At 39.3% G+C, this 26,182-nt stretch overlaps 1 protein-coding gene and 1 pseudogene across 1 annotated transcript in view; both read left to right on the plus strand.

The window, feature by feature from the left end:
- The first annotated feature begins 540 nt into the window (after positions 1-540).
- LOC113029258 (excitatory amino acid transporter 3-like) lies at positions 541-6,462 on the plus strand (annotated as a pseudogene).
- A 711-nt stretch (positions 6,463-7,173) lies between these two features.
- The window catches only part of smyd3 (SET and MYND domain containing 3), a 232,393-nt gene continuing 213,384 nt past the window's right edge, over positions 7,174-26,182 (plus strand). Inside the window, exon 1 of the mRNA XM_026171213.1 lies at positions 7,174-7,388. Coding sequence (XP_026026998.1) covers positions 7,225-7,388 — 164 coding nt within the window. The 5' untranslated portion in view covers positions 7,174-7,224. The remainder of the gene's footprint in view (positions 7,389-26,182) is intronic.

Genomic DNA, 26,182 nt, shown 5'->3' on the forward strand with positions numbered 1-26,182 from the left:
TCCTTGCCCGGAAGATGCGGAACCTTCTACCAGAATGCAGAAGTTGGAACAGTTTGTTGCCAGGATGGGACGGGTCCTTCAGTATCTGCGCTGCTCTAGTCCGGCATCTCCTGGTGTAGGTGTCCTGAAGCGGGGGGAGAGCAATCCTGCAGCAGCGTTCTGCTGTACGGATCACTCTCTGGAGAGCATTTTGGTCCTTCACACAGCTGTTCCCAAACCACGATGTCATGTTCTGTGTGAGGATGCTCTCCACAGCGCCTGTATAGAAAATCCTGAGGATCTTTGGAGAGACCCTGAACTTCCTCAGTTGTCGTAGGTGATACAGGCGCTGCCTAGCCTTTTTGGTCTGGACCTGAATGTGGGCAGCCCATGTCAGGTCTGAGGAGATGTGGACACCAAGATACTTGAAGGACTGCACCCTCTCCACTGGAGCTCCATTGATGATAATGGGCTTGTAGTCTCTGTGCTGACCCCTTCTGAAGTCCACCACCAGCTCCTTGGTCTTGCTGACGTTCAGCTGGAGGTGGTTGTCCTGGAGGGGGTTGTTTTAGCTAGTTGAGCTCAACAAAAATGGAGGAAACTCGGGAAGAGGTTAACGTCAGAAACTTTTGCAGAAACTGGAGGAACTGCTGCAACTATGTTTTCCAGAACAAATTTATGTTTGCGAGCTTGGCGGCTGTTGTCCTCGGTGAGTTACACTTGATTTGAGACTGTTAACATGCTCTAGCTAACTTTCTTTAAAACAATATGGTAGTTAATTAGGACTTGTGGAACACAGTTAACAAAACAACCACAAAGTCATTTTTAATATTTGTGCTTTAACAACATTAATTTATTAAACCGATTTTCTAATACAAAATGAAGATTGTTTATACAGGTAACCTCAACAACTAAACAGGCCTTTTTGCTGCCTACACCTTTGGTTGCTGGGCTAATCAAGCCTCCCTGTGTTAGCTGGGCCTCCTAGCACTGCTATTTCTGATATATTATTATTATTATTATTATTATTATTATTATTATTATTTGCACCCCCAGAGTTTAAAGGGTGCCTTGAGATTTTTTTTCCAGTTTTGTAACATGCTTATAACAAACTACGGTAACTGCTAGCAGTGCTGAGAGTTAGCCATAAAATAACTGTGGGTGTAACAGCACCATCCACTGGACCTGATCTATGTGACCCCAGATCTTATCAACAGGCATGGACACTGGACAGATCCTCCACACACATGAGATGTTTTTTTTTTGTTTTTTTTTGTCATCAACAATTTTTATTTATTTCATTTTAAACTTCAATAACAGAACTTAAGAATAACTACATAAATAAATAGTTTAAAAAAAAACATGGGATGTTTTTTATCTCTTTATTTATGAAGTATACACGGAAGTACAACAACAATATAACAATCCAAAATAGATCTACACTACAGACATATCTAAAGTTTACTAGGCATAATCATCTTTACCTTAAATAAAATATTGGAGGTTGAAGAAATGGGTTAAAAAAAATACAAATGAGAAAATAAGAGTAAAATTTGGTAAATAAAGCTTGAACACTAACAAGATGTAGAAAACAAAGGCTGGTTCATTCTTTTAAAAAAGTTTTATAGTAGTGGAATGGACAGTGTCATATAATCTGCTCCTCCTGTTGAGCACAGTGTATCAGCAGCAGGTTAATTCAGTGGAGAATATTCATCTTCAACTAGTATGTAGGAAACAGATAAATGACAACACACATCCCCTACAAGGTGTCTTTTTAACCAACAATTATGAATTGTATTATGTAAGTCATGTATAAGTATGTATAAGTCATTAGTACATTTTTCAGTAAAGAAGTAAATGTTTGTAATCAAAAAAACCCCAACAAATGTTGGCAATGTGTTTGATTTATATTCCATATTCTATGGTATTGTTATGTTTTTGGCTCTTGTTTTGGCTTCACTATTCAACTTTCTCCAGTTTTTCTCAGATTTTTCCTCTTTCTCTGATTTCTGCCTCCTCTCTCATGGTCCTCCTGCCCCCATCTGTCCACTTATCCATCTGTTTTCTGTTGCTCATTGAGGTCTGGGTTCCTCTCCAAAGCCAGCTCCTCCAGCTCTTTTGGATGGACACCAATCCATTTCCTATCCAGCTGGGAGACTTAATCCCTCCAGTGGGGGGGGCATCTGACTTCAACCACTGCTCAATCCACAAAGCAACAAAACCCTATGGCTCCTCCTGTAGGTGGTGGGCCCCCACGAGAACGTATGTGGCTAATTCAGGCTGAACCTGACTGGGTCCCATTGGTTCCCCGGCACCATGTCCTCCAATGGAGAGCCTGATTACCGCCACAGAAGAGGCAACAATCTGGCAGAAAAGACTGGAAAACCTGCCAATGGGTGGGCAAACCAAAAGGCTGCCCCACTTCTCTACCTGAGAGACAACAGAGAGCGAGAAAGAGAAGAAAAGGGGAAAACAAGCCCAAGCACGAATTATATTTAGAAGAAATGGTACAATAGCTTATTAAACACTAATCCAAAAGCAAAATAATATTTGTTAATGATTAATCTTTAACTTGGCATCTGTACATGTTTGAGAAATTAGGTTGTTTATTTTGTTATTGAGAATAAATAAAATTGTCATATTTTGTTTTAACTGGTCAGTGTTTTGTTGTGTTTAAATTCACATTTTCTTTTTAAATCAAAGTAAAAAAGAAGAATTTCAAATAAGAAATTTTTAAAAAGATGTCCTTGATCATTTTTCACTATACGATTTTTTTATAAGATGAAATTATACTCTTTTTTTCTCTTTCATAAAAAAATATTAAAGTTGTGTTTTTGCATGGCTTTTGTATTATTCCTGCACTCATTCATTTTCAAAACATTCATGAGCTGTTTATGTATTACTTTTATGCAGGACTTGCTGTTGGCTTGGTCATCAGGAGTGTCAACACTCTTGCAGATGTAGAAAAAACTACCTCGGCTTTCCAGGAGAAATACTCATGCAGATGCTTCAGTTCATTACTGTTCCTCTTATTGTGATCTCTGTGATAATAAGTAAGATAGTGGATCATTTCTCACCAAATTAACTGATATATTCTGGATATCTAAAGTGCTGTGCAGACGTCTTGAGCCACATCTCATTTTTCAGATATAGTTTCCAAGGAGCCAGACTTGCTTGTAATTTTAAAGTGGTCTTGAGCAGTAGTTCTCTCTGCTTTCGGAGGATTTCTTTGGACATTGGTGGCTTTTTCACTCATTTTCAGTCCAGTGATCAGTACTATTTTCAGAGGAATGGTTTTTTGTTTGCTCAGCCACGTAAACACTGTATAACACACACACACACACACACACACACACACACACACACACACACACACACACACACACACACAGTCTCAGTGGAAAGGTGGATGTCAAGAAGCTGCCTTTCTTAAGCAAGAGAAATGAATGAATTCAAATTTGATATTTTGTGCAGCATGGTGGAGGCTCTGTCACAGTTTTCAGCTGCTTTTTAGCCAGTGATGTCAAAATTGATGGAAGATTTAATGATGTGATCTCAAGCACACTGCCAGTACAGTAAAACCATACCTGGATAGGACAACGCATAATGGAAAACTGTCTGTCATGGCTTGGCCTCCCCAGAGTCTAGAGCTCAACATTATTGAGGCAGTGTGAGATCATCTGAACAGAGAACAGAATAAACGGGCGCCGACATCCACAGAAGGCCTGTGTGATGTCCAGCAAGAAGCCTGGAGAACTACTCCTGAAAACTACTTTGAGTTAAAGAAATTACAAGAAAGCTTCCTATGAGAGTTCAGGTTGTGCTGAAGAATAAAAAAATAAATCTTGACTTTCAAGCTCATTAAAATTTCCCCCTTATTTACTTTCAACACATTTGCATAGTACTGTACTGTCCTATACACAAAGTCCTAATAAAACATAAAATTATAATTACAAAGGCAGTTTCTTGAAAATAGTCGCAGTGGTGACTGCTGATTATTTAGAGTATCTTGAATACTGTGTCTGCATAAGCCTCACTAGCACATAACTCAATATCGCTAAATGCACTGATATATATCTAAAAATAAATGTTAAAAATTATTTTTTTTGCAATTTAAAAGAACTGACACTTTCAATGGATGTAATATATACAAAAGTAGTGATTACAAAATAGTTGCGAAGCATTTATAACTCACATTTATTTGTCTAAAGCTATATTTACAAAAGACGTCACTTCATCAATATCACTTTCAATAAACAGCATTATCATTTTTAGTCACATTACAAACTTAATTTAGTCACATTTGAATTACATACAAATAAAAAAAATAAAAAGGTATTTGGACAGCATTATAAATATTACTCATGTACGTTGTAAAACCTGTTTTATGCCATTTTAACATTCAAACTAAATTACCATCAGGTATTGAATATCTGGATTTTAATTATGGCTGCTTAAATGTAGTATCTCTAATCTGGGTATGGTTTGTTTGAAAGTCTGCTGTGTCTATCTGCTGATTACTGTATTGTCTTGTGTTTTATACTTTTACAGGAGTTGCTGGTTTGACTGCTTCTGCCTCCAGAAAAATAAGTATACGTGCAGCAGTATACTATAGCTTGACATCAATTGTGGCTGTGATTACGGGTAAAAGACAAAACTATAAAACAAGAAGCCAGTTACTTTCAGATTTTTTGTGGACATAATTGAAAATAGGAATGTCTGTATATCTGTGACTGTTGTAGTAAGTAGATATAATCTAATCTGAAGCTTGAAGCATCTTTCCAGCACCTTACTGAATTTATGCCACCAAGAATTAATGCAATTCTGGAAGCAAAAGAAAGTCAGATTTAAATATATGTAGTTTTATTACTGTGTAAATTAATGTTAATTCACAAAATGCTTCAAAATGACCAATAAGGACGTGCCCAGAAGTTGGGTGTGTTTAGCAAGACTTACTTTCGCGTCTTATTTGTGGTTCTGTATCTCTGTGTATGTCTTGCAGGATTAGCTCTGGTGCTGATAATCAAGCAAGGAGCTACTTACAACACTCAAGATATCAAAGAAGGAGATGAAGAAAATTTCTCCACTATTGATGCTTTGTTGGATTTAATAAGGTGACTGTATATACAAGCAACAACAAATTGCAGTAAAGACTGCCATGATTTTTGTAGATGGTCAGCATGAGGAAATGAAAATATTTATGAAGGTTAATTCGTTTCTTAACAGAAACATGGTGCCACAGAATTTGTTTCGGGCCTGTGTCCAGCAGGTATTTTACCTTTCCTCATGCTATGCACACACCACTCCCTTGTTTGTTTTCAATAAAGGGTGAAATGTAATATTTATGCGATCTATGCGATTTTGTGAGCTTACTTTTTCAAATAATAATACATCAAATAACTGTCAGGCCACTTCTCTTACTGTGCTCCCCCTCTTGCTTCAGAATACCGCTGAAATTCATTTGGTGGCTCACTACGTTGATGATATCAACACGCTTGGCCTGATTTTCTGCTCCTTTTTTCTTGGACTGACACTCAAGCTGATGGGGGAAAGAGGGGAGATCGCAGTTGAAGTTGTTACCATACTCCATGGGACCATAAAATATGTTATTAACTTAATGTTAAGGTACAGTGGAACCGTATAATCTGTGGTGAAATAGAAGTAAAAATATATGCTGCCTGGAGGTTTTCTCTCACTGTCACTGTCTAATGATCCATTTTTTGTTTCTTCCAAGTTTGAGAAAATTCAGGAGTCAAATGAGCTTATTTCACCAGAGTTGAATGAAGTTTTGTGTTCTGTAACTAAGACTGGAGTTTCTGGATGTAACTCTGAAAAAACTGGAGTTTCTGTTTTCACTTCTCAGCCAAGTTATGTTGATCCCGAGCCACCTGTTTTTGGATCAGTTAATAGTACAGGGAAGGCTTCGGTAGTACTAATTAATAGTGAGCTTTCAGATGTAGATTACATGTGTGAATCTGTTATGAAATTTTCTGACTTGGACAATCATAATCTCACTCAAGACATTAAAAATGCTGTTCAAAAGACTATTTGCTGCTCTGCTCAAAAGACAATTTCTCCTACTGCTGAACTAAACAGGGACAGTTCAATTTCCCAGCCAGATACTGTTCAGGCTACACCTCATGAGACTGTTGTTGGTGTTGCTTCACCCATGTGTTACGCGGCTCACCAGCCAGTTCATTCTGAGGCTGCCTGTGATAAACCTCATGTTTCCATTATCTCCTGAGTTAAATTTCACAAGCCCAGAGTATGCTCATTCAAAGACTGTTTGCGTTGCTCATTGTGAACTCTTCAAGACTGTGCGTTCTGTGATTGTCCAGGTTAAGAGCAGCAAGGTGTCATCTGCTGTTAACAAGCTGGCAAAAATACTTGGTTTGAACACTGCAGAGTTGGTTGCTCAAGTTAAAGTTTTAGTTCCACGATCATGTCTGTATAAATCTGTGCTCCATGCTTTTCAGCCAGTAGTCCTGGGAACTGTGTGTGCAACTTCCCAGGCTGCATTTTGTAAGACTGTGTTTAATGTTGCTTCACACTTGTATGAATTCTCCAGCACCTGTGACTGCACCTGAACTCACCTTTCCTAAGACTGCTAATGTCAGCCTGGACAACTTAAGAGTAGCAGTTTTACCAAGGTCAGCCAGCCGGCTCGGTCACTCAGGCACAGCTGGCTGCCGGCGGAGCTCACGGGCGCGTCACTGAAACCCCCCCTGGCTTCTGCTCCGCGGCTGCTGAGTGACCCTTCATCTGGGACTCTCCAAAGTTTTGCTAAAAGTGCGCAAATATTACACAATAGAGAATTCAGAAATCACATTTGATAGTGCATACTTCATTAGTTCATATTAATAAATCTAATAACAACCATACACAGCATTACCTAAAACCAAACTAAAATTAAAAGGGAAGGCATTGGTTTATTATATTAGTGATATTAACATATTATTATTAATAATGTTTATTGACATTTCTATGCCATTTACAAATACCGTCTGTGTTATATCTAAAGAAAAGCAAAAACACTAAATAAAAACCAAGTGTTCAAAATAATAAACTGTGAGGTGCACATACAGTTTGGAAAGAAATAATAATAAAAAAAGAAATACAAAAATTACGAAACAATCGTTTTGCATTTATATGTAGTAAAAGCGTGTGTACGTTCATGTGACGTCATGACGCAGCGTTTATCGCGGATGTAAACACGGAAGTTTGTTTCACGTGGAGGGAAAATCAATGATGGCACCGATTCTCGAGCGTTTCGTCAGCCCCGGGAAAGGTAACGGTCTCCGGGCAACGGGCAGGATACGCAAAGGAGAGCTGGTGATCTCTGCCGAGCCGCTGGCCTGCTGCGTGTCCAACAGACTGGCCAAAGAGGTCTGCCACCACTGCTTCACTCGGTAAGAAGACCGGGTGTGCTCGCTCTGTCAGTGTGCGAACAGCCTTTTGTGGAAAGGAAACGCTGCTGGGTGGTTAGTAGTGTGTTTAGTTAAAGTGGAGGCAGTGTGATGGTTGAGGACTCGCTCTGTGCTTGTGGGAAGATTAAATAGGTAAATGATTCCCATCTATGTTAGTTTGAGTTTACCGAAGGTGGTCTATACGGTCTACTGTATATCATAGACTGTATAGTCTTTATATATAAGTGGGTGCATGGGTACTATGGATATTTCTTGTTCATAATAGCTGCTAAATGATAACATTAGTAGATGTAGTTCTTCAACCGGCCACGAGATGGTAGCAAGGCTCCTTCATGGAGGAGGCAGACTTCAGTTATGATAATCTGACAGTGAAATTTATAACAGGAAAAAATCTTTATAAGTGCTGTAAAAACAATAATATCAACAATATCAACAACCATGAACCCCTTCTTTGTTAATGGGGGAACGAATATCAAACCAAGCACTTCATGGTTTAGACGGACTTTCTGATCCAAAGTTCAGCTTCACTTTCAATATATGTAAATTTTTCTAGTGAAATGTTTAACATCATTTGTCCCATCCACGACACAACATTTGGTCTATAAGATCTTTATGATAGATCAATATTGATTTGTTTTGACTGTGACTTTCTTCTTACGAATACAGTCCAAGTAAATGGAGTTCTGGAATTACTTTTGAGATAATTTTCTCATGTCACTCTGACCTCAGCCCATAGTGTTATTAATCTTTTAGTGTCTGCATATTTGGAGCATATTTCTGATTTAACTTGGCATAATGTATAAAGGGTTGCACTAAAAAAAAATTACAGTGAATTTGTCTAAGGCGTGCAATAACTGACTTAGTATAGAGTTACAAGTTTTCACAGGACTATATGCAATCCTGGGGAAAATTAAGTGCACCCCTACTGCTACGATAGGAATTAAATATAGGTGCACAGGTGTGCTTATCAAAAAAATGTATATGATTGAGGTCAGCCTCTGTTTTAAGCACTTTTATAAAAGCAGACATTTAGACAGTTTCCTAGTCTGGAGCATTCAAGTCTGTGTTGACACAATGCCGCAGTTTCCCAAGAGTGGACTTCCCAGCAAATTCACAGTAAGTGCACAGAGTAAGTGCAAAAAAACCAAAGAGCCATGCCTCAGACTCTACAGGCCTCACTTAGCATGTTAAATGTTGAAGTTCAGTTAGAGAAAGGCTGAATATGTGTGACTTTTTTGGAAGGGGTTATGGTAGAAAGTCTCCTCTCTCTATATAAAAGTACACGGCAGTATGGCTTAGGATTGCAACGCTGCATCTGACTAAATGACAAGACTTCTGGAATAATGACCTTTGGAGAGAGGATGAACCATATTGTGTTAGAAAACTTGGAAATGTTATTATCTTTGCGTTCATGACCAAGGACTCAAAGCCAGTAATACCTGTTGTGGCTTTTGTTGGTTGTATGATCTAAACATGTACTCTTGTTTAGATATAGAATATGCATTAAGAGTTAGTATGCACTATCAGTTGATATGGGGCCTCATGTTGGGTCCTTTATTACTGCCTGATTCTGAAGCTCTGTCCTTTATGCTGCTAAATTAATTTGTCATTGGGATACCAAGCAGCAAACTTACTGCGGTGTGATGTTTGTCCACATGTATACAGCACTAAATTAGCCTCAGATTGTTTTTTGTACTGACCAAGTTATTCTCTTGAAATTATAAATAGTTTCTCATATCAAATTCATAATTTTTTTTCCATTTTTCCTGATTATATGTGGGAAGGTACACATTATCCTTTATTTGCATCAATCTGATGACTTGTCCTTGGTTTCATCTCATTTGCTGCTGTTATTTTTTTTTTTTTTCAGTTTGATGCTTAATGATAGCACTGTGGTTTTCTCTACTGTTGCCAAACCTACTTAATCAGGCTAAATGGACGTATGTGAATTTAATGAGGCTGCTAAGGAGAGAAACAAGTGTGCTAATTTCTGGTGCAAAGTGATAGGTTAATTACTGTGGGCTATAAACAGTACATATATGAGCCTAGGAAACAAATGAATAGAGACAGTCTAGCAACGGGATCACATCAGCCGTGATGCCAGTGACTCTCATCAGTGGACAGCACTCGCGTTCAGCCTGGGCCTCTGTTTTTGTGTTGTATTGTGTTGACAGACTTGTCCAAAACTAGCCTTCCTGTCATGGCTGGTTGCAATGATCAACACAAGAAGTTATTGCAGACATCTTTTGAGAGAATATTAAAATACACATGTTTAAACAAGAAAGTAATGCTTTTTAGAGAGTGTACTCACTCTTTAATACTGCAGTCAAAATTACTATCTCTTCTCACACTGTAATATGTATCTGATGAAATAATAAATAGTATTCAGTTTCATGGTCAATGAAAATGAAATCTCCTGATCTGTACCCCACCATCAACACATACATGTAGATGTGTGGGTAAAAGTCTCTGCAGTGCTGTGAAAAACGGTCTGGGCTCACCCTTTCTGATTTTGTATTAATTTTGCATATTTGTCACATAGTTTCATATTTGTTATTACAGCTCAAATAAATTTAAATATGAGACAAAGATAACCCAAGTAAACACCAAATGCAGGTTTTAAATTTTGATTTCATTTGTTAAGGAAAAAATTGTTTGTGATAACTGGCAGTGAGTCTTTCACATCGCTATGGAGAATTTTGGCCTGGTCTTGTGTGCAGAATTGTTTTATTTCAGCTGCATTTAATGATTTTTGAGGATGAACCACATGTTTCATGCCAAAGCATTTCAATCTGATTTAAGTCTGCATTTCGATTCATTTTGTTTTCAGCAGCAAGGCAGCCCTAGACCATAATACTACCACCACCATGTTTGACTGTTGCTGTGATGTTCTGTTTATGAGATGCTGTGTTCATTTTACAGCAGATGTAACAGGAGTTAATCTTTCTAAAACGTTCAACTTTTGTCTCGTCAGTCCACAGAATATATAGAATATGTGTATATTAGGGGTGCAACGATACTCGTATCGATATTGTTATCGATACGGCAGGGATAGCTCAGTAGGTAGAGTGGTGGCCCCATGATCGGAAGGTCGGGGGTTCGACTCCACTGAACGGCTACCCTGAGGTACCCCTGAGCAAGGTACCGTCCCTACACACTGCTCCCCGGGCGCTGCACTGGTGGCTGCCCACTGCTTCACTGGGTGAATGGGTTAAATGCAGAGGAACTATTTCCCTATGGGGACTAACACGCACACTTTACTTTATATTGAACCGTTCGATACAGTGCTTTCGGTTCGGTACGCATATGTATCGAACAATACAAAATTTGTAATTTATTTTATCAACTTTCCTTCTGACAATGCTGTCTGTGTTGAGCGCTCAGTGAATCAGCGTTCGACTACTCCGCCTAGGCTGCACTGTCGAGCACAGATCCACTGAACGTTCAACACAGACAGCATTGTCAGAAGGAAGAGCGCAGGGCAAGCTAGCAGACAGAAGTTAAGCTCTCCTTGCAACATGGCAAATTGAACCTCCCCCACCCTCATTCAGATCTGGCGTTTGGAATTATTTTGGTTTTCATGTGACGTATGACCCTGAAGGTAAGCGCGTCATGGACTAAAGTAAAACAGTATGTTGGATGTGCCACGCAATGCTCAATTACATGGGTGGGAAGTAGTGTGTTAGTGCAGTTAGCTCATTAACGTGTTAGCCGTCTAGCCCCACGCACGGGGCGATCAGGGGTAGCTCGTTAACGGAGATTTGCCGTGTTGTGGCGTTAACGTCATTTCAACGAGATTAACGCTGACAGCACTAGTGGGAACACAACGAATATGACTGCACATTTACGTCGACATCATCCTAGTGCAAAGACAAGTGGAAGCAGACAAAAACAACAAGCATGCATGCTACAAACTTTACCCGAGTCATTTAGACAGCCGTTAGCACATGATTCTCCTCATGGGGACCTGATATGTTTAATATTGTGGTGAGCTCAGACAAGGAGGAGACGGAGGTGTCGTTTGGTCTTGCTTCCCGTGAGCTAGCCAGGGAGCACAGCCGTTTATTGACATCTGCAGAAGAACACTGCCGCTAGCTAACTGCTCAGCGCGGCAACCGCATAGCAACAACAACAACAACACACAGGACGCCCTCTGACCCCGGAAGGACACACCGTCGCAGCGAGAGGGCGTCACCTGTCACTATGGCAACATAAACAAAACATAACTGTACAAACAGAACCCCGAACAGCCCTGACCCGCTACAATATGCTGCTGAGAATATAGCCCAGAAGAAGCGGATAGTATAGCTTTTATTTTGGAAAGAGCCATTTCTCTGTAATAAACTCTCTTTTCCAAAGATGAGTGATTCCTCAATCAGATTTATTTTTTTAATTACTTTTGGTTCAGCAACATTAAATTTAAAAACTGTACTTTTGAGTTAAAATATATATTTATAATTTTAATAAATGACAAATTAAAAACGCATGAAAATTTTTTTTGTATCGAAAAAATATCGAACCGTGACACCAAAGTATCGAACCGAACCGAACCGTGAATTTTGTGTATCGTTGCACCCCTAGTGTATATATAAATATAAATATACATATATATATGTATGGAATACCTGTTTTTTGGGGGAAAATGGCCAAAAACACACTGAGGACCAAGTTGTATGTGCCAAATGTGGAGCAATCCATTTGAACTTAAGTAGGACAGTTATCTTTCTTGGATTTCTGTCTCATCGCTGCCTTGTTAAGGAAAGAGTGGGTCATCACTGTGCAGGCTCCAGTTGTGACACAGCAGTGACAGTCAATGATCAGTACATTTGGCACCGCAGCACATCCACTTTATCCACGGTTAATGACGTTAATGTGGGGGATGGAACAATTCTATTCACTTAACTGTCCAAGTGCCCCAGAGATACACGCTGCACCTCACACTGCTTTGTTAGAGCAGCAGAAGACTGTCGCCGTGTGCCAATAGCTGCAGTGTATGCCTCCTCCGTTAGTTACTCAAATAAAAGCTTAGATAATAGAATAATAGTAAAGAGATAATAAACACTCTGCTGGAATGTAAATATGCTACATGAACTAACTTCAGGACAGGGCTGTTTATTTTCTCTATTGTTTCTTTTTTCCGAGCTGCTTCCTATGCATAGTGACAAGATGAAGATGAATCAGCCAGCAGATAAGAGGGAATGCAAAGGTTATATAAAATAAAAACTAGTGTTTATATGTAAACATAACATATAACAAGTAAAAGTACAATAAAGGGAAAATAGAGAACCATAGAAATGAGGCAAGAGGAAAGTAAGAGAAAGATAAACAGCCAGAGAGCAAGAAGTGGGAGGGGTGACTCATAATACAGTACAGATTTAAGTTCCTCCACAGCCCAACGTATCATTGTGTCTTCCTTAGATCCCTGCATTCAAATTGTGGACAGATAAAACAAGTGACATCATAGAAAGTAGGCAGCCATCGCTGCTGAGTAAGCAACTGATGCTGTTTCTACCTTGTGGCGGCCAACTTTGCAGCACTCGTCAAACCAGCTAAGAACACGTTTCTGCACCTTATGCAGTTGCAATTGGTGCAAATCGTTTAAAACCATAACCGATGGGACAGAAATATTTAATTTTGTTGACAGATTGTCAGCAAATTGACTTTAATTTAATTGATTTAACCATCCTCCAAAAAAAATGGACTAGTGTGCCCTCTATATAAGTTATAAAGCTGTTATGGAGTCATATACATCCTAATTCCATCCTACTATGTTGATGGTCAGGAATCCCAGAGGACTGTTTAATCATGTCCCAACACCATGTAATCAAAAGCATGGCTGAGGTCGAAAATATCTGTCATCCACAGTGGAACGACTGGCAGTGGGAGGTACGTTTCTTTCAAAATCTAACTTGGAGACTGCTCCTTTGAGTCTCACACAAAACCTTGAGTAATGGGTGTTTGTTAAGAGGAATCTACCATGGGACATCATAAGTCTTCATGGCAGTATCCAGCAGCAAACTTTATAATATAAAATTGGACATTTTAGCACAGAAATCTATGGCTGTTGTCTTGGTTATGGAACAAGCTCCAAGTGGTCACTGGAGGAACTGCAGTTTTTTTTACTTGACTTAATTCTTCCATTTTTGTTCAATTTAACAACTCGTACATTTAAATTGTATTGAGACAAAAGATGATGTATCGTTAGGAGGGCATGACCTCTTTGAGTGAAGGGTTCACTATATACACTACCAGTCAAAAGTCTGGACACACTTTCTCATTTCATGTTTTTTCTTTATTTTCTTGACTATTTTCATTGTAGATTCTCACTGGAGGCATCAAAACTAAGAATGAACACACATACATGTTTATGTAGTAAACAAAAAAATGTGAAATAATTAAAAACAGGAATTTATATTGTAGATTCTTCAAAATAGCATATTGTTCTCTCAACGCACTGCAAAAAAATGTCAATATTTGCCAATTTTCTATAATAATTCTTGAACTTTGCAAGTCTCTTATGACAGTTTTTCAAATGCTGTAGCTCTAGCCATCTCACAAGCCCAGTCTTGCTATTGAAATGCTGGATTGAACCCAGCTTCTAATTTGTTTATCACCGCCGATCCAGACTGACCCGTCCCCTAAAACAAACAATCTTGAGCTAAGCTTTACTGGAATCTCTGAAATCTCGCGTATAATTCCACGAACCCTTTCCTAAAATTCCTCCAGCTTATCACATGACCATAGAACGAGTAAAAACACCTTCTTTGGACTTCAGTATGTGAAAGTTTGTACTTTGTAGCCCTCGGTCCAAGTCTAAAGAGTCTGAAGAACAGGCATAGTTTTTAACTCAAGGCTACAAAACAAGTGGTGCTGTTTCAGTAGGAACATGTGTTTTTGATGTGCAATCTGTCTTTTTCACACAGCCGGTAGCAGTTGCTTATTAATCAAAAGTGTCTATTGGTTGTGATAAAAAGTTGGACAAAAAAAATATGGGATTGTTTATTTTCTGGCATGACGGTCTCTTTGTTTTACACGCTGTTTCAGGACTTCTGGCTACAAGCTTTAACATTGTAACTTGACATGTATTCAGTTCAGTTGTGTCAAAAGACACAAGAACACAGAGTTATAACAAGATAAAATCAATAAAGAATTAGAGTTCATGTCTCTGCAGAGTTCAGCTATTTTTCTCTGTGCTGTGGGCAAACACAGGTTTGTGTGGGCGCGTGTGGGATGATTTAGAATAGGACACAGGCCATAGGTCATGTTGATCATGTTTTTGAGGTATCGAATAAGTGCTTTTTGCTACATCAGCTTGTCGTGAGGTGGACATTCATCAACCCGAGTGTGTGAATCGTATTATTGATTTTTAGCATTAGTGAGAGATCTGCAAATTGTGTTATCACCAAAAAACATTAGGGACGCCTCGTGCGCACGCACAGGCAGAGTTTGGCCTCAGAGATGTGAGGTGTGTTTTCCCTGTTTTCACTAAAAACACAATTAGTCTTCACAGCATGACTGAGTGTTGAAGAATGTGTGCAAGTGTGCAATTATTTGTGCAACTGTATGCAAGAACAGAGAGACGTATTTTATGTTTGTGCGTGCGTGCGTGCGTGCAGGAAATGAGCAGGTGGTGGGGTAGGGGGCTTCAAAGCTGAAGTTAATTACAGGCCTTGAAGGCTGTATGTAAGTAATGACTGATAAATGCCGAGGGAGTACATACGCACACACAAACACACACAAAGAAGCACACACATCTCAGTAGGATCAAATCGCCAGAGGTCAACAAACAAACAACTAGAGGTTCTCAGACTGACAGAGAGTGAGGAGGGGGTGAGGAGGGATGGTGGGGAGAACAAAGGCAGGAAATAAAGAGAAGTGTTTTTTTATAGTTAGAAGAATTTCTTACCATTCACACGGCACAAATGCAAATTCAAACCACATTTGAAATGCAGCCACATTGCTCGCCAATTAACTAGAAAACAAGGTGTAACAATCTCTTTGTCTCCAGGTTTTTCCTTTTTGGAAAGCTGAAGAGACTTTGAAATTCATCAGAGGTGGAAAGTTTTTATTGGAAATCTCAATAGTTTAACTCTTTATAATAATGTTATACATTATATTTGGACCCCTTTGTCTTCTGAAGTGTCAGGGTTTTTTGTGGCAGAGATTGAACAGTGTGCTGGAAACACTCCTCAGAGATTGTGGTTCATATTTACACGATAGCGTCACACAGTTGCTGCGGATTTGTTGACCACTGATGTGAATTTCATTTTAAACCACCTGTGTCGCCTTTCTGTCCTCGTTATCTGTTTAAAGCAGGAAAAAATAGACCTGGTGTGAATTTTAGTGCTGCAGAAAGGAGAGCTGTTTATTAAACATGCTGCGGCATGCCTGGTGGGATCACAACAATTGTCTTGAGTGGGTTCGATCTACTCCGGTAACCCAATGCTGAGCTAAATGTGTGGGATAGAGTGAAATAGTTTAGGCGTACCTCTGTAATTTATAGTTCCCAAGCATGGTGTTTTTTACAGTTCCAGTTGAGTTGCCATTTACAGGAATGGTCACTGATCTGATCTGAACGGTAAATGATCACACTCGTGCAGGCTGTTTGTTTTGATGGGTGAAAAAATAAAAGAGGAAGTTCCAGAAAAAGATGGAAATATGAAAGACACGACTCGATCTCTCATGGACAGATAACACATCAAACATACACCCACTTTAAAGGATTTTTCTCTTTGCTTGACAGACCAAAGAAGAGCTCAAATATGTTCTTTCTGCAGTGAGGCTGGTGTGTGTGTGTGTGTGTGTGTGTGTGTGTGTGTGTGTGTGTGTGTGTGTTAGGTGAGGGGGGCAGGGCAGCATTATCTCTGTCAGATGAAGTCTTTATATGTGACACCAATCTCTCACTCATTGTCTCTTTGGACCACACATGCACACTGTAGAAGAGTGAAAACAACAATAACAAAACTGCTAAAGCTTTTGTCTTATTTATAGAGGGAAACGTTTGATTGAAAGATAGATGAACCAGTTTTCTTGGGGTCTTACGCATTTCAAGGCACATAAGGAATATTGACAGTTGACGTTAGAGTTTTGTTCTGCTTTCAGCGTTACAGGGAAGCCAGTACAAAGAAAACAAAAACCTTTTTCACACATGCACCGCAGAACATTTTTAGATGTTACCCAACAGAGGTGCATGTGTGTGCAAATGGATGTAGCTTGATTAGACGTTTAGTGTTCTTCATTTTGCCAGCTTTCTATTATGAAATCCATATTTTGTACTAAATAGTCTTGTTATGGTCCTTTTTTTTTTTTTTTGTGTCCCGTTTGGATCTTTAGCCATCAGAATTGTTGTCTTAAGGCCAAGAAAGATGCCAAGCAGATTTATTTTACCAAGTGGATCATCATGGCCTTGCCATATTGGTCCATTTGATTGACCTTTATTATAATTATGTATTTATTTTATTTTCGATTGCTACAAACGGGACAGACATGACTGGGGGATAGGACAGGGAGAAAGAATGAAAGAAAGAGAGGGAGAGAAAGAAAACCAGAGGGGAGAAGAGACGGTGAGAAAGGGGGGAAGAAAGAAAGAAAAACAAACAAAACACCTGGATCACCTGTATTTAGAAAAAAAAACAGAAGAGAAAGCTTGTTATGGTCTTAAAAACATTTCTTAAATGCTCTTGAGATGAATCCTCATTAAATACATCAGATAATGAGGTAAGCTTATGTGCAGGTAATCTCTGTTTGGGGAAAAAGGTCAGGCTTCAGACTGATCTAAATGCTCTGTTTCAGTTTTCTGCTTTTGGCCCCACCTTGTGTTTGCGAGGGACAGCCAATAAGAAGAAAGGTGGCTTAACCTTCCATCTAATAGCCACATGGTTCCAAACCTCAGCCTTAACTTGCTTCACTAATCTGGACCGCCCCACTGTGTTTGTGCTGTTCAGGACCGTGGAAGCTTTTTACATTGTAGAAGAAGAAGAAGAAGCTACATTTGGCTGCTCACTTATTCACAAGGGGTCTACACAGCAGGTAGCTCTGCGTGATTTGGTGGATTATTATGCTTTATGCTTCTCCTAAGGGATCTGACAAATGGTGTGGCCTGGTATGTGGTACAGACCATCCAAGAGGTTTGTGCTTCAGTTTTGTTAAATGAAACTTTATTATGCTTTGCCTGTGTCCCACTCCTTTATTTTGTAGGTGCAGCTTGCTAACCAAGCTTGCTAGTGCCAGCCTGTTGAAGACGTGTATAGTTGTGTTGGTCTTTACTGGCACTTCAGTGTTATATAAGCACAGAGATTCTTACATCATAGAGAGGAAGATGCTGCAACAGAAAAGATGAAATGATTGCTTCTATTTCTATACCACCACCAAATGACGACGCCTGTTGTTTAGCAGAGGACTGCAGCGATTCCAACACATCCCAACCGCCAGTATAAATTGTTAGGCTTAGTTTATGGTCGCCACATTGGTTGTTGCACACGCCAGCTGTGAAATTACCACGCCCCGTAATGGTTTACAGCTGATTTCGACTTCTGTGCTGAATCTTTGTAGAACCTCTGATGTAAGTGACTGACTCAGTTACCAGCATTCATGCTGTTGGTGGGTTAATTACCTTGTTGTTGTGTCCTGGTGTTTCACAAGCAGTACCAGCCACAATAGAAACAAATAAAATGCTGGGACATTTTTCTCCTCTTTGTCCCTGCTCTGTGTTTGTTTGTTTTTTTAAAATATATTCAAATATGATATTGTTGTACTTTTAGTAATCTCACTCCAGGAATTTGGGGCCGTTTTTTCATTTAGGGTTTGGACTTGCTTGTACTATTATAAACATCTGCATTATAAGTACAAAAACAGTGGTTGGCCTTCATCTTCTGCCTGTTTCAGACACAGGATGAGGTAAAGAGCTGTACTTAGGTCCAGTGCAAAATGAATAAGGTTTATTTTGAACAGCATATTAAGCTGCTCCAAGGAAAAATATGGAGTCGGAAATGAGCATAAGTTCTCTTTAAATACATTTTAAGAGCAGTTTATACACACACACACACACACACACACACACACACGGATAAGAGTATGTGAATGCAGTGGTATATGAAGCATACAGATTACCTCTTTAGATGCATTTTGACAGGGCTACAGAGAGAGGAGCACATGAGAGGAGGGAAATGGTTCAAAAGGCAAGTCACCGCTCTTCTTCCTCCTCCTCCTCTCTTAACCTGCTCCCTCATTTTTATTCATTCTTCCATATGCTCATTCCGACATATGTCTCCCTACCTCTCTTCCCTCCTTCCACATTTTTTTTCTTCCCATCTGCTCCCCCCTTTCTTCTCTCTCAGTTTTTCCTCACCCGTATCCTCCATCTTCTCATTCCTTATCGTTCAGAAGCATTTATTTTGTCCCACCTGCCTCTGCTCCCTGCTTCACTCCCGGGGTAGATTATTTTGCTTGCATCTGCTTCTCACTCCTCTCCTCCTCCTCCCCTCTGTTCTTCATCTCCTGCAGTTGGATACCCAGGTGTCTCAAAACATGCACACGCACACACACAGCTGTATCATTTGCAAACCAAGTGATTTGCTGTAAACTGGGAACACACCTTCCCATGTGTGTAATGCTTGGTATTATTCATCTAGCAAGCACATCTGTTTATCATTTTTTGCTGTACTTGTGGGGACCACATGCACACACAGAAATTTTATTCGATCCTCTGGGGGATGATTACTTAGTTTTTTCTGGCATAGTTTGTATTTTGCAAGACAATTAATGAAACCCTGTGTTTTTCCAGCATGTGCGTAGTTCACAGTGTTTGTGTGAGTGTGTTTGTATTCTGAAGAAATCTGGATAAATCCACAAAGCTCCCTGTTGATTCACATTATTGTGATCATAGATGGTGCATCTGTTACTTGTGGATTCTGATGTCTCTCTTTGGCATAAAGGGACAAAAACTAGAAAAAGACCAATGTGGGTAAAATTAGTTTTCTGAGAACCATCTGAGATAAAATTGCAAGCATTCATGTACTTAACTCATTCATTTACTCAACCAGAAAATATTTGAGTTGCTGTCTCTGACCAGTTTGGATGAGTTTTTTCTTTCCGATAATTACTGGTTGTGAAATCCAGTCCTGCAGTTTTTCTGACGTTGAATTGGGTTTTTATGGAGCCATGTGAGCATCTGTAGTGCAGACGTACTACACGGCTACGTTTCACAGTCGAAAATTAATTTTAGTCGATATCAGCACACTTCTTTTGTCAAATGTAAATTCAGGTTGTTCAAGATTTGGCCGTCAGACATTACTGTGAGATCAAACCACAACTATGCATGTTTCTAATGGCTTTATTCCCTTTACAACCATTGGTTTTATGATTTATATTTGCTTTTAAAATTCTTATCACCTTCAAATTTACTACACCTATTTAGCTCCAATGCTTATGTATGATCGTATATGTTTTATCATTGTGGAAATGCAAATATACTCCTACACTTTGAAATTATTGTTAATATAATGCCACCTGTAATCTTTCCAGATGGGGTTTTTATCCTAACCGATTCTATCCTTGTTTTCTTTTCTTGTTTTGTTTTTTTAAAATTAATAGATCTCTACATTTTCAACTTTTGCTTTTGTCTTGACATTATTTAATTATTGTGATTATTTTATCCATTCTTAATTTAAACATGATTCTGAGTAACTCTGAAGGAAGTAATAATGACCAAACCTGGACTAGGAGCACAAAGGCCGTATTTTAGGTTTGTATCTGTGTTTTTCCTTTGTACAGAATATCTGTTAACTATGGTAATGAGGCAACAAGAAAGTGATGCCTCATCATCCTGTGTGAGACCCCTCAGGTGTCAGTGAATCATCTTCTAAACAACCATTAAGAATTCAGCAAGGGTACTCAGACATCTCAAGATGCAGCTGTTCCCTCCAACTCTCTCTGTGAAACACACACACACAAAACACACACTTAAATCCGTGTAGCTGCAGATGCCTGCAGGGTAATGATTGGATGAACTGTGCAGACTGTGCTGTTATTGCATAGGTGAACACAGTAGATGGCAGTCAGATACCTTCAGAAAGTGTTTAACACTCATGGATGCTTTGTCTAACATTACATTAGTGTACAAAAGTCTTGAGCCACCTCTCATTTCTTTAAAGTGGTCTTGATCAGTAGTTCTCCAGACTTTCTGGAGGTTTCTCAAAGCTTTTCTTTTTAATCCAGTCCTTGTACCTGACCAGTTACAGAGGAATGTTTTTATTTAAGCCAATTAACACTGACCTATGACTCATTCAAGCATGAAATGTCCTTCAAGGGATGAACCATTGTTGTGGAAACACATGACAGACTTAGCAAAGAGCCAATTTAAATTGTGTCTTTAGGCACTTTATTATTATCAGCCTGACACAAAAACACATCATTTGTTCCTATTTCTTTAGTTGAATCAATGAAAAATGATTACAAAAAATAAAGGTATTTTTGCACTATTAGATCTTTGACAAATCATGACATGATATGGAAACTCGACAGGTAGAGGACATAAAAAGAGGCAGGCCTAAAACACTATCTATAGCAGATAACCAGAATCCGAAAGTCATATCCGTGAGAAATTGGGAAAAATTAAGCAAAGACCTGACACATTACGTGGGAGTTGTGTCTGGACCTTCAATTGATTCATGTACTATTTGCCAACCTTGGGGAGAAAAGGCTGAGGTTTGCGTAATTATACAAGAACTCGACTGAAAGCGATGCGCAGTAGGTCTGTTGAGTGATGAGTCCAAATATGAAGTTTTTGCTTCCAGTCATTGTCAATATGGTCAGGAGAGAGGTGCAACAATGTCCACAGCCATCTTTAAAATACAGTGGAGACTCTGCCATTGTTCGGGGTGCCTTTCAGCCTTGGTGTTGGAGATTTCTTCAAAATTGGTGGAACTCACAACACAGGAAACTACTGAGAGGTTTTAGTCCATCATGCAGTACCATTGGCAACAGTTTCGTTTTTCAGTATGACAATGATCCCAAACACACTGGCAATGCTGTAAAAGCATACCTGGATAGAAGGCACACAATGGATCACTATCAGTTGAAAACTGGCCTCCCCAGAGCCCAGACCTCAAGATTATTGAAGCAGTGTGAGATCATCTTGACAGAGAACGGAAAGAAAGGCAGCCATCTAGGGCTGCTCAATTAATCGAATTTTAATCACGATTACGATCTGGGCTTTCAACGATCATTAAAAATGACTGAGCCGATTATTAGCCCCTCCCTCGTGCTTTACTCTTGCGCTGCTCCGTGTGGCAAATCGAGCGCACCTCTCTGCATTTCGAACACGCGTCACAACAATTAAGAGGACCCGAGGGAAGCTCAGAAAGCTAAGCAGAAGTTATTTGGAGAGGAGAGTGACTGCCGTTGGTTGAAAAGAGAGGTAAAAAAAACTTCAGTGGTGTGGAAACATTATGGGTTCGTGGAGTCAGACGTGGATCAAGTAGAAATATTGTGTAAACTTTGCTACAGTGTCGTAGCTGCACCACAGAGCAACACTGCAAAGTTCACTAAACATAGATGTTTGCATTTTTCATTTATTTTTTATATTGCAAACATTTGCACTGTTATCAGTATTTGCACACTATTTTATATTATTTTTTGACAATCTTTAAAGTCATTATTCAATACATTGTTATTGTTAAATAAATATCGTCAAATAATCGAGATCTCAATTTCAGTGAAAATAATCGTGATTATCATTTTTGCCATAATCGAGCAGCCCTACCAACATCCAAAGAAAAGCTCTAAATGTCTTTCAACAAGCCTGGAGAATTATTCTAGACTACTTAAAGAAATTACAAAAAAGCTTGCCAAAGAGAGTTCAGGCTGTGTTCACCTTCAACCTTAATAGAATCCTACACTTTGGAAACACTTTTTTTTTTAAAAATAAATTTTTTTTTTAACCTTTTATACTGTATTCCCATGCATGTTTGCACCTTTTTATAGGTTGCACCTGCTTCCCTCTTTTCTAGTAAAATATAAAGAAATGAGAAAAAGCTCAAGACTTGCACAGTCTTTGCATTCTAATACACAGCAGTAACAGTGCTGGCAGTGAGTTTCTGCTGGAATTGGCTCTGTTGCCTTTGCTGGAAGAGCTCATTTGTCAAGCACTTTCGAGAGGGATGTGTTTCACGTTGTCTTCACACTTCCAAGCACTGCAGACAAGAAAAAAGTTTCTTAAGAAGATCATGAAAATGTTTGCTTTATTACTCCAATGTGTGGAGCAGTAGAGACCTTTCACAGGAGCTGTCTTTCCTGGATAGTAATGGTGAACAGGGTATAATAATTCCAGATGACAACATATTGACATATATTTAAATTTTTTTAAGTAAATTAAGAAAAAAGAAATATTTAAGCCAAAAAAGCAGCAGCCAAAAACTTACAAATAATTATTCAATGAATCAAAATCTAAACATTAAACATTAAGGAGCTTAAAATGAATGGTTTCCTTTTCTGTCCATTTGGGAGCAGAGCCAGAACAAATGTTACACAAACTGTTCAGCTGCGTGTTTTGTAAATGGTGCAGAGGATGGTCAGCATGCAAAAATGATACACTCACTGATCACTTTATTAGATACAGCTGGTTAGTACCAGGTTGGACCCCCTTTATGCCTTCAGAACTGCCTTAATTCTTTGCAGGATAGATTCAGCAACATGCTGGAAACATTCTTCAGATTTTAGTTCATTTGAAATTAACCTGATGTGATATCTCCCTTTCCATCAAATCCCTAAGATGCTTTTGGGATAGGGATCTGGGAATGGTGGAGGCCGTTTGAGTAGAATGAACTCAAGAAACCAGTTTGAGGTAATGTGAGCTTGGTGTTGAGACATGGGGGTTTTATCCTGCTGGAAGCAGCCAGCAGAAGATGGGTACACCGTGGCCATAAAGGGATGGACATGGTCAGCAACTACACTCAGGTTGGCTGTTGTGTTTAAATGATACTCAGTTGATACTAAAGGGAGAAAATATTCCCCATATCATTACATCACCACTAGCCTGAACCGTTGACACAAGGCATCAGGGATCCGTGCTTTCATGTTGTTTATGCTCTTCTGACTCTGTTCTGACTCTGTCATCCAAATGTTGCAGCAGAAATTAAGACTCATTAGAGCGGGCAACGTTTTTCCAATCTTCTATAGTCCAATTTCATCACCCTGTCTAAATTTTGGCCACAGTTTCCAGTTTTAGCTGGCAAGAGCAGCATGTGGTATGGTCTTCTATTGCTATAGCCAATCTGCTTCAAGATTCAACATTGTGAACCTTCAGGGAGGCTCTTCTGCATACCTTAGCCATAACAAGTGGTCAACAAGGAATTCAATTCTCCCTCAGAAAACTGCCACTTACTGGATGTCTCATTTTTGGACTATTCACTTAGAATGCAGGAAAATCCCAAAAGAGCAGCAGTTTACTAAAACCAGCCTGTTTTGCTGCAACAATCCAGTTTAAAGTCAGTGCGCCCCAGGGTGGCTGTGGCTACAATGTAGCTTGCCATCACCAGTGTGTGAATGTGTGTGTGAATGGGTGGATGACAGGTTGTGTAAAGCGCTTTGGGGTCCTTAGGGACTAGTAAAGTGCACTATATAAATACAGGCCATTTACCATTTACCCATTCTGATGCCTGCCTTGAACTTGCAGGTTATCTTGATCATGCCTATATCCCTAAATTAATCGAGTAGCTACCATTTGATTGGCTGATTATATGTTTGTGTTAACAAGTAATTCGACAGGTGTACCTAATGAAGTGGATAGTGATTGTACAGAACCATTTCAGATTAACTCTGGATTCCTCCATCAGGAGACACAAACAGTGTGTTAAATCAGCAACAATGACAAATTACCTCAGCAAATAATCTGTTTGCATTGATATCATTTCAATTTTAAGGCTACAGAAACATCTCCTAGCAACAACATGTCCGGGGATTACGTTTCAGTTGATTCTGACAAAGTTGTACTTTTGTATTTTCTTACTCAGTTGTATATAGTATTTTATTTTATTTCATTCCAGTGTTTTCTAATTTCTGCTACATAACTTTGCACTTTTGCTGTAACGAACGAAATTTCCCACCTGTGGGACTAATAAAGGTGATCTTATCTTATCTTATACTTGTGGAGTCGCTCCACATTTCTTTTTGCTGTTTAGATTAATGTCTCGGTCTGTCCAACAAGTCCCGAAGCCAGATAGAGTCACAGTGTGGTCCTGGAAGTGAGTGTGACATATGTCGCTGCAACACTGCAGTGCTCAATGAAACACATCAAACTTCCCCCACTGTCTTCCCTCTAAACCTAAATCAGCTCACGAAGCTCATCCATATTATCATACAAACAGCTCATATTCACCATGGTGATCGCATGAACAGCTCCAGCTCTGAAACTCCATCGTCTCCTTCACAGCTCCTTCAGGAATCGCAGGCTTTGCTCCAGGCAATAGAAATGGCAGTAAATATACTGCCCAGAGCATAATGTGAAGACAAAAACACAAGCAGACTTATAAAACCAGACTTTAACATATTTCCAAAAGAAAATATGGCCATATTATTAGGGGTGCAACGATACACAAAATTCACGGTTCGGTTCGATACTTTGGTGTCACGGTTCGATATTTTTTCGATACAAAAAAATGTTCATGCTTTTTTAATTTGTCATTTATTAAAATTATAAATATATATTTTAACTCAAACGTACAGTTTTTAAATTTAATGTTGCTTTGTTGTTGCTTTTGTCTGCTTCCACTTGTCTTTGCACTAGGATGATGTCGGAGTAAATGTGCAGTCATATTCATTGTGTTCCCACTAGTGCTGTCAGCGTTAATCTCGTTAAAATGACGTTAACGCCACAACACGGCAAATCTCCGTTAACGAGCTACCGCAGATCGCCCCGTGCGTGGGGTTGGACGGCGTCGACACGTTAACGAGCTAACTGCGCTAACGCACTAGTTCCCACCCATGTAATTGAGCATTGCATGGCACATCCAACATACTGTTTTACTTTTGTCCATGACGTGCTTACCTTCAGGGTCATACCTCACATGAAGACCAAAATAGTTCCAAACGCCAGATCTGAATGAGGGTGGGGGAGGTTCAATTTGCCATGTTGCAATGAGAGCTTAACTTCTGTCTCGCTAGCTTGCCCTGCGCTCAGTGAATCTGCGTTCGACTACTCCGCCTAGACTGCACTGTCGAGCGCAGATCCACTGAGCGCTTAACACAGACAGCATCTTCAGAAGGAAAGTTGATAAAAAAAAAAAAAAAAATTGTATTGTTCGATACATATGCGTACCGAACCGAAAGCACTGTATCAAACGGTTCAATATCGATACGAGTATCGTTGCACCCCTACCATTTAATGTTTGTAGCCATTACAGACTACCCTAGGAAAATAAAATAAAAGTGGCTCAGACTAAAAAAATTACAGTCATGCTCATAAATTGGACGATAAGTTAATAACGGAGGTATCATGACAGTCCATGGCAGTGGATTTATGTTAATATTTTTATTTTACATATATACTCACACACCATTACTTGTCATGTTGGAGTGAGACATACCACGCTGTGTTGACCGCTCAGCCTGAAAATGAGAAAACTCACTCAGGCACGACTGGACAGCCCAGAGACGAGAATACCACTAATTATTAACATACACAAACGCACACGCACACACAAACGAAATCTCATGGATGCCATGTAGCAGCCAATACTCGCGGGAAATTAATTATCATGCTACACACACCAACAGAGGAA

Source organism: Astatotilapia calliptera, chromosome 1 (genome assembly GCF_900246225.1).
Source record: "Astatotilapia calliptera chromosome 1, fAstCal1.2, whole genome shotgun sequence".
Lineage (NCBI taxonomy): Eukaryota > Metazoa > Chordata > Actinopteri > Cichliformes > Cichlidae > Astatotilapia > Astatotilapia calliptera.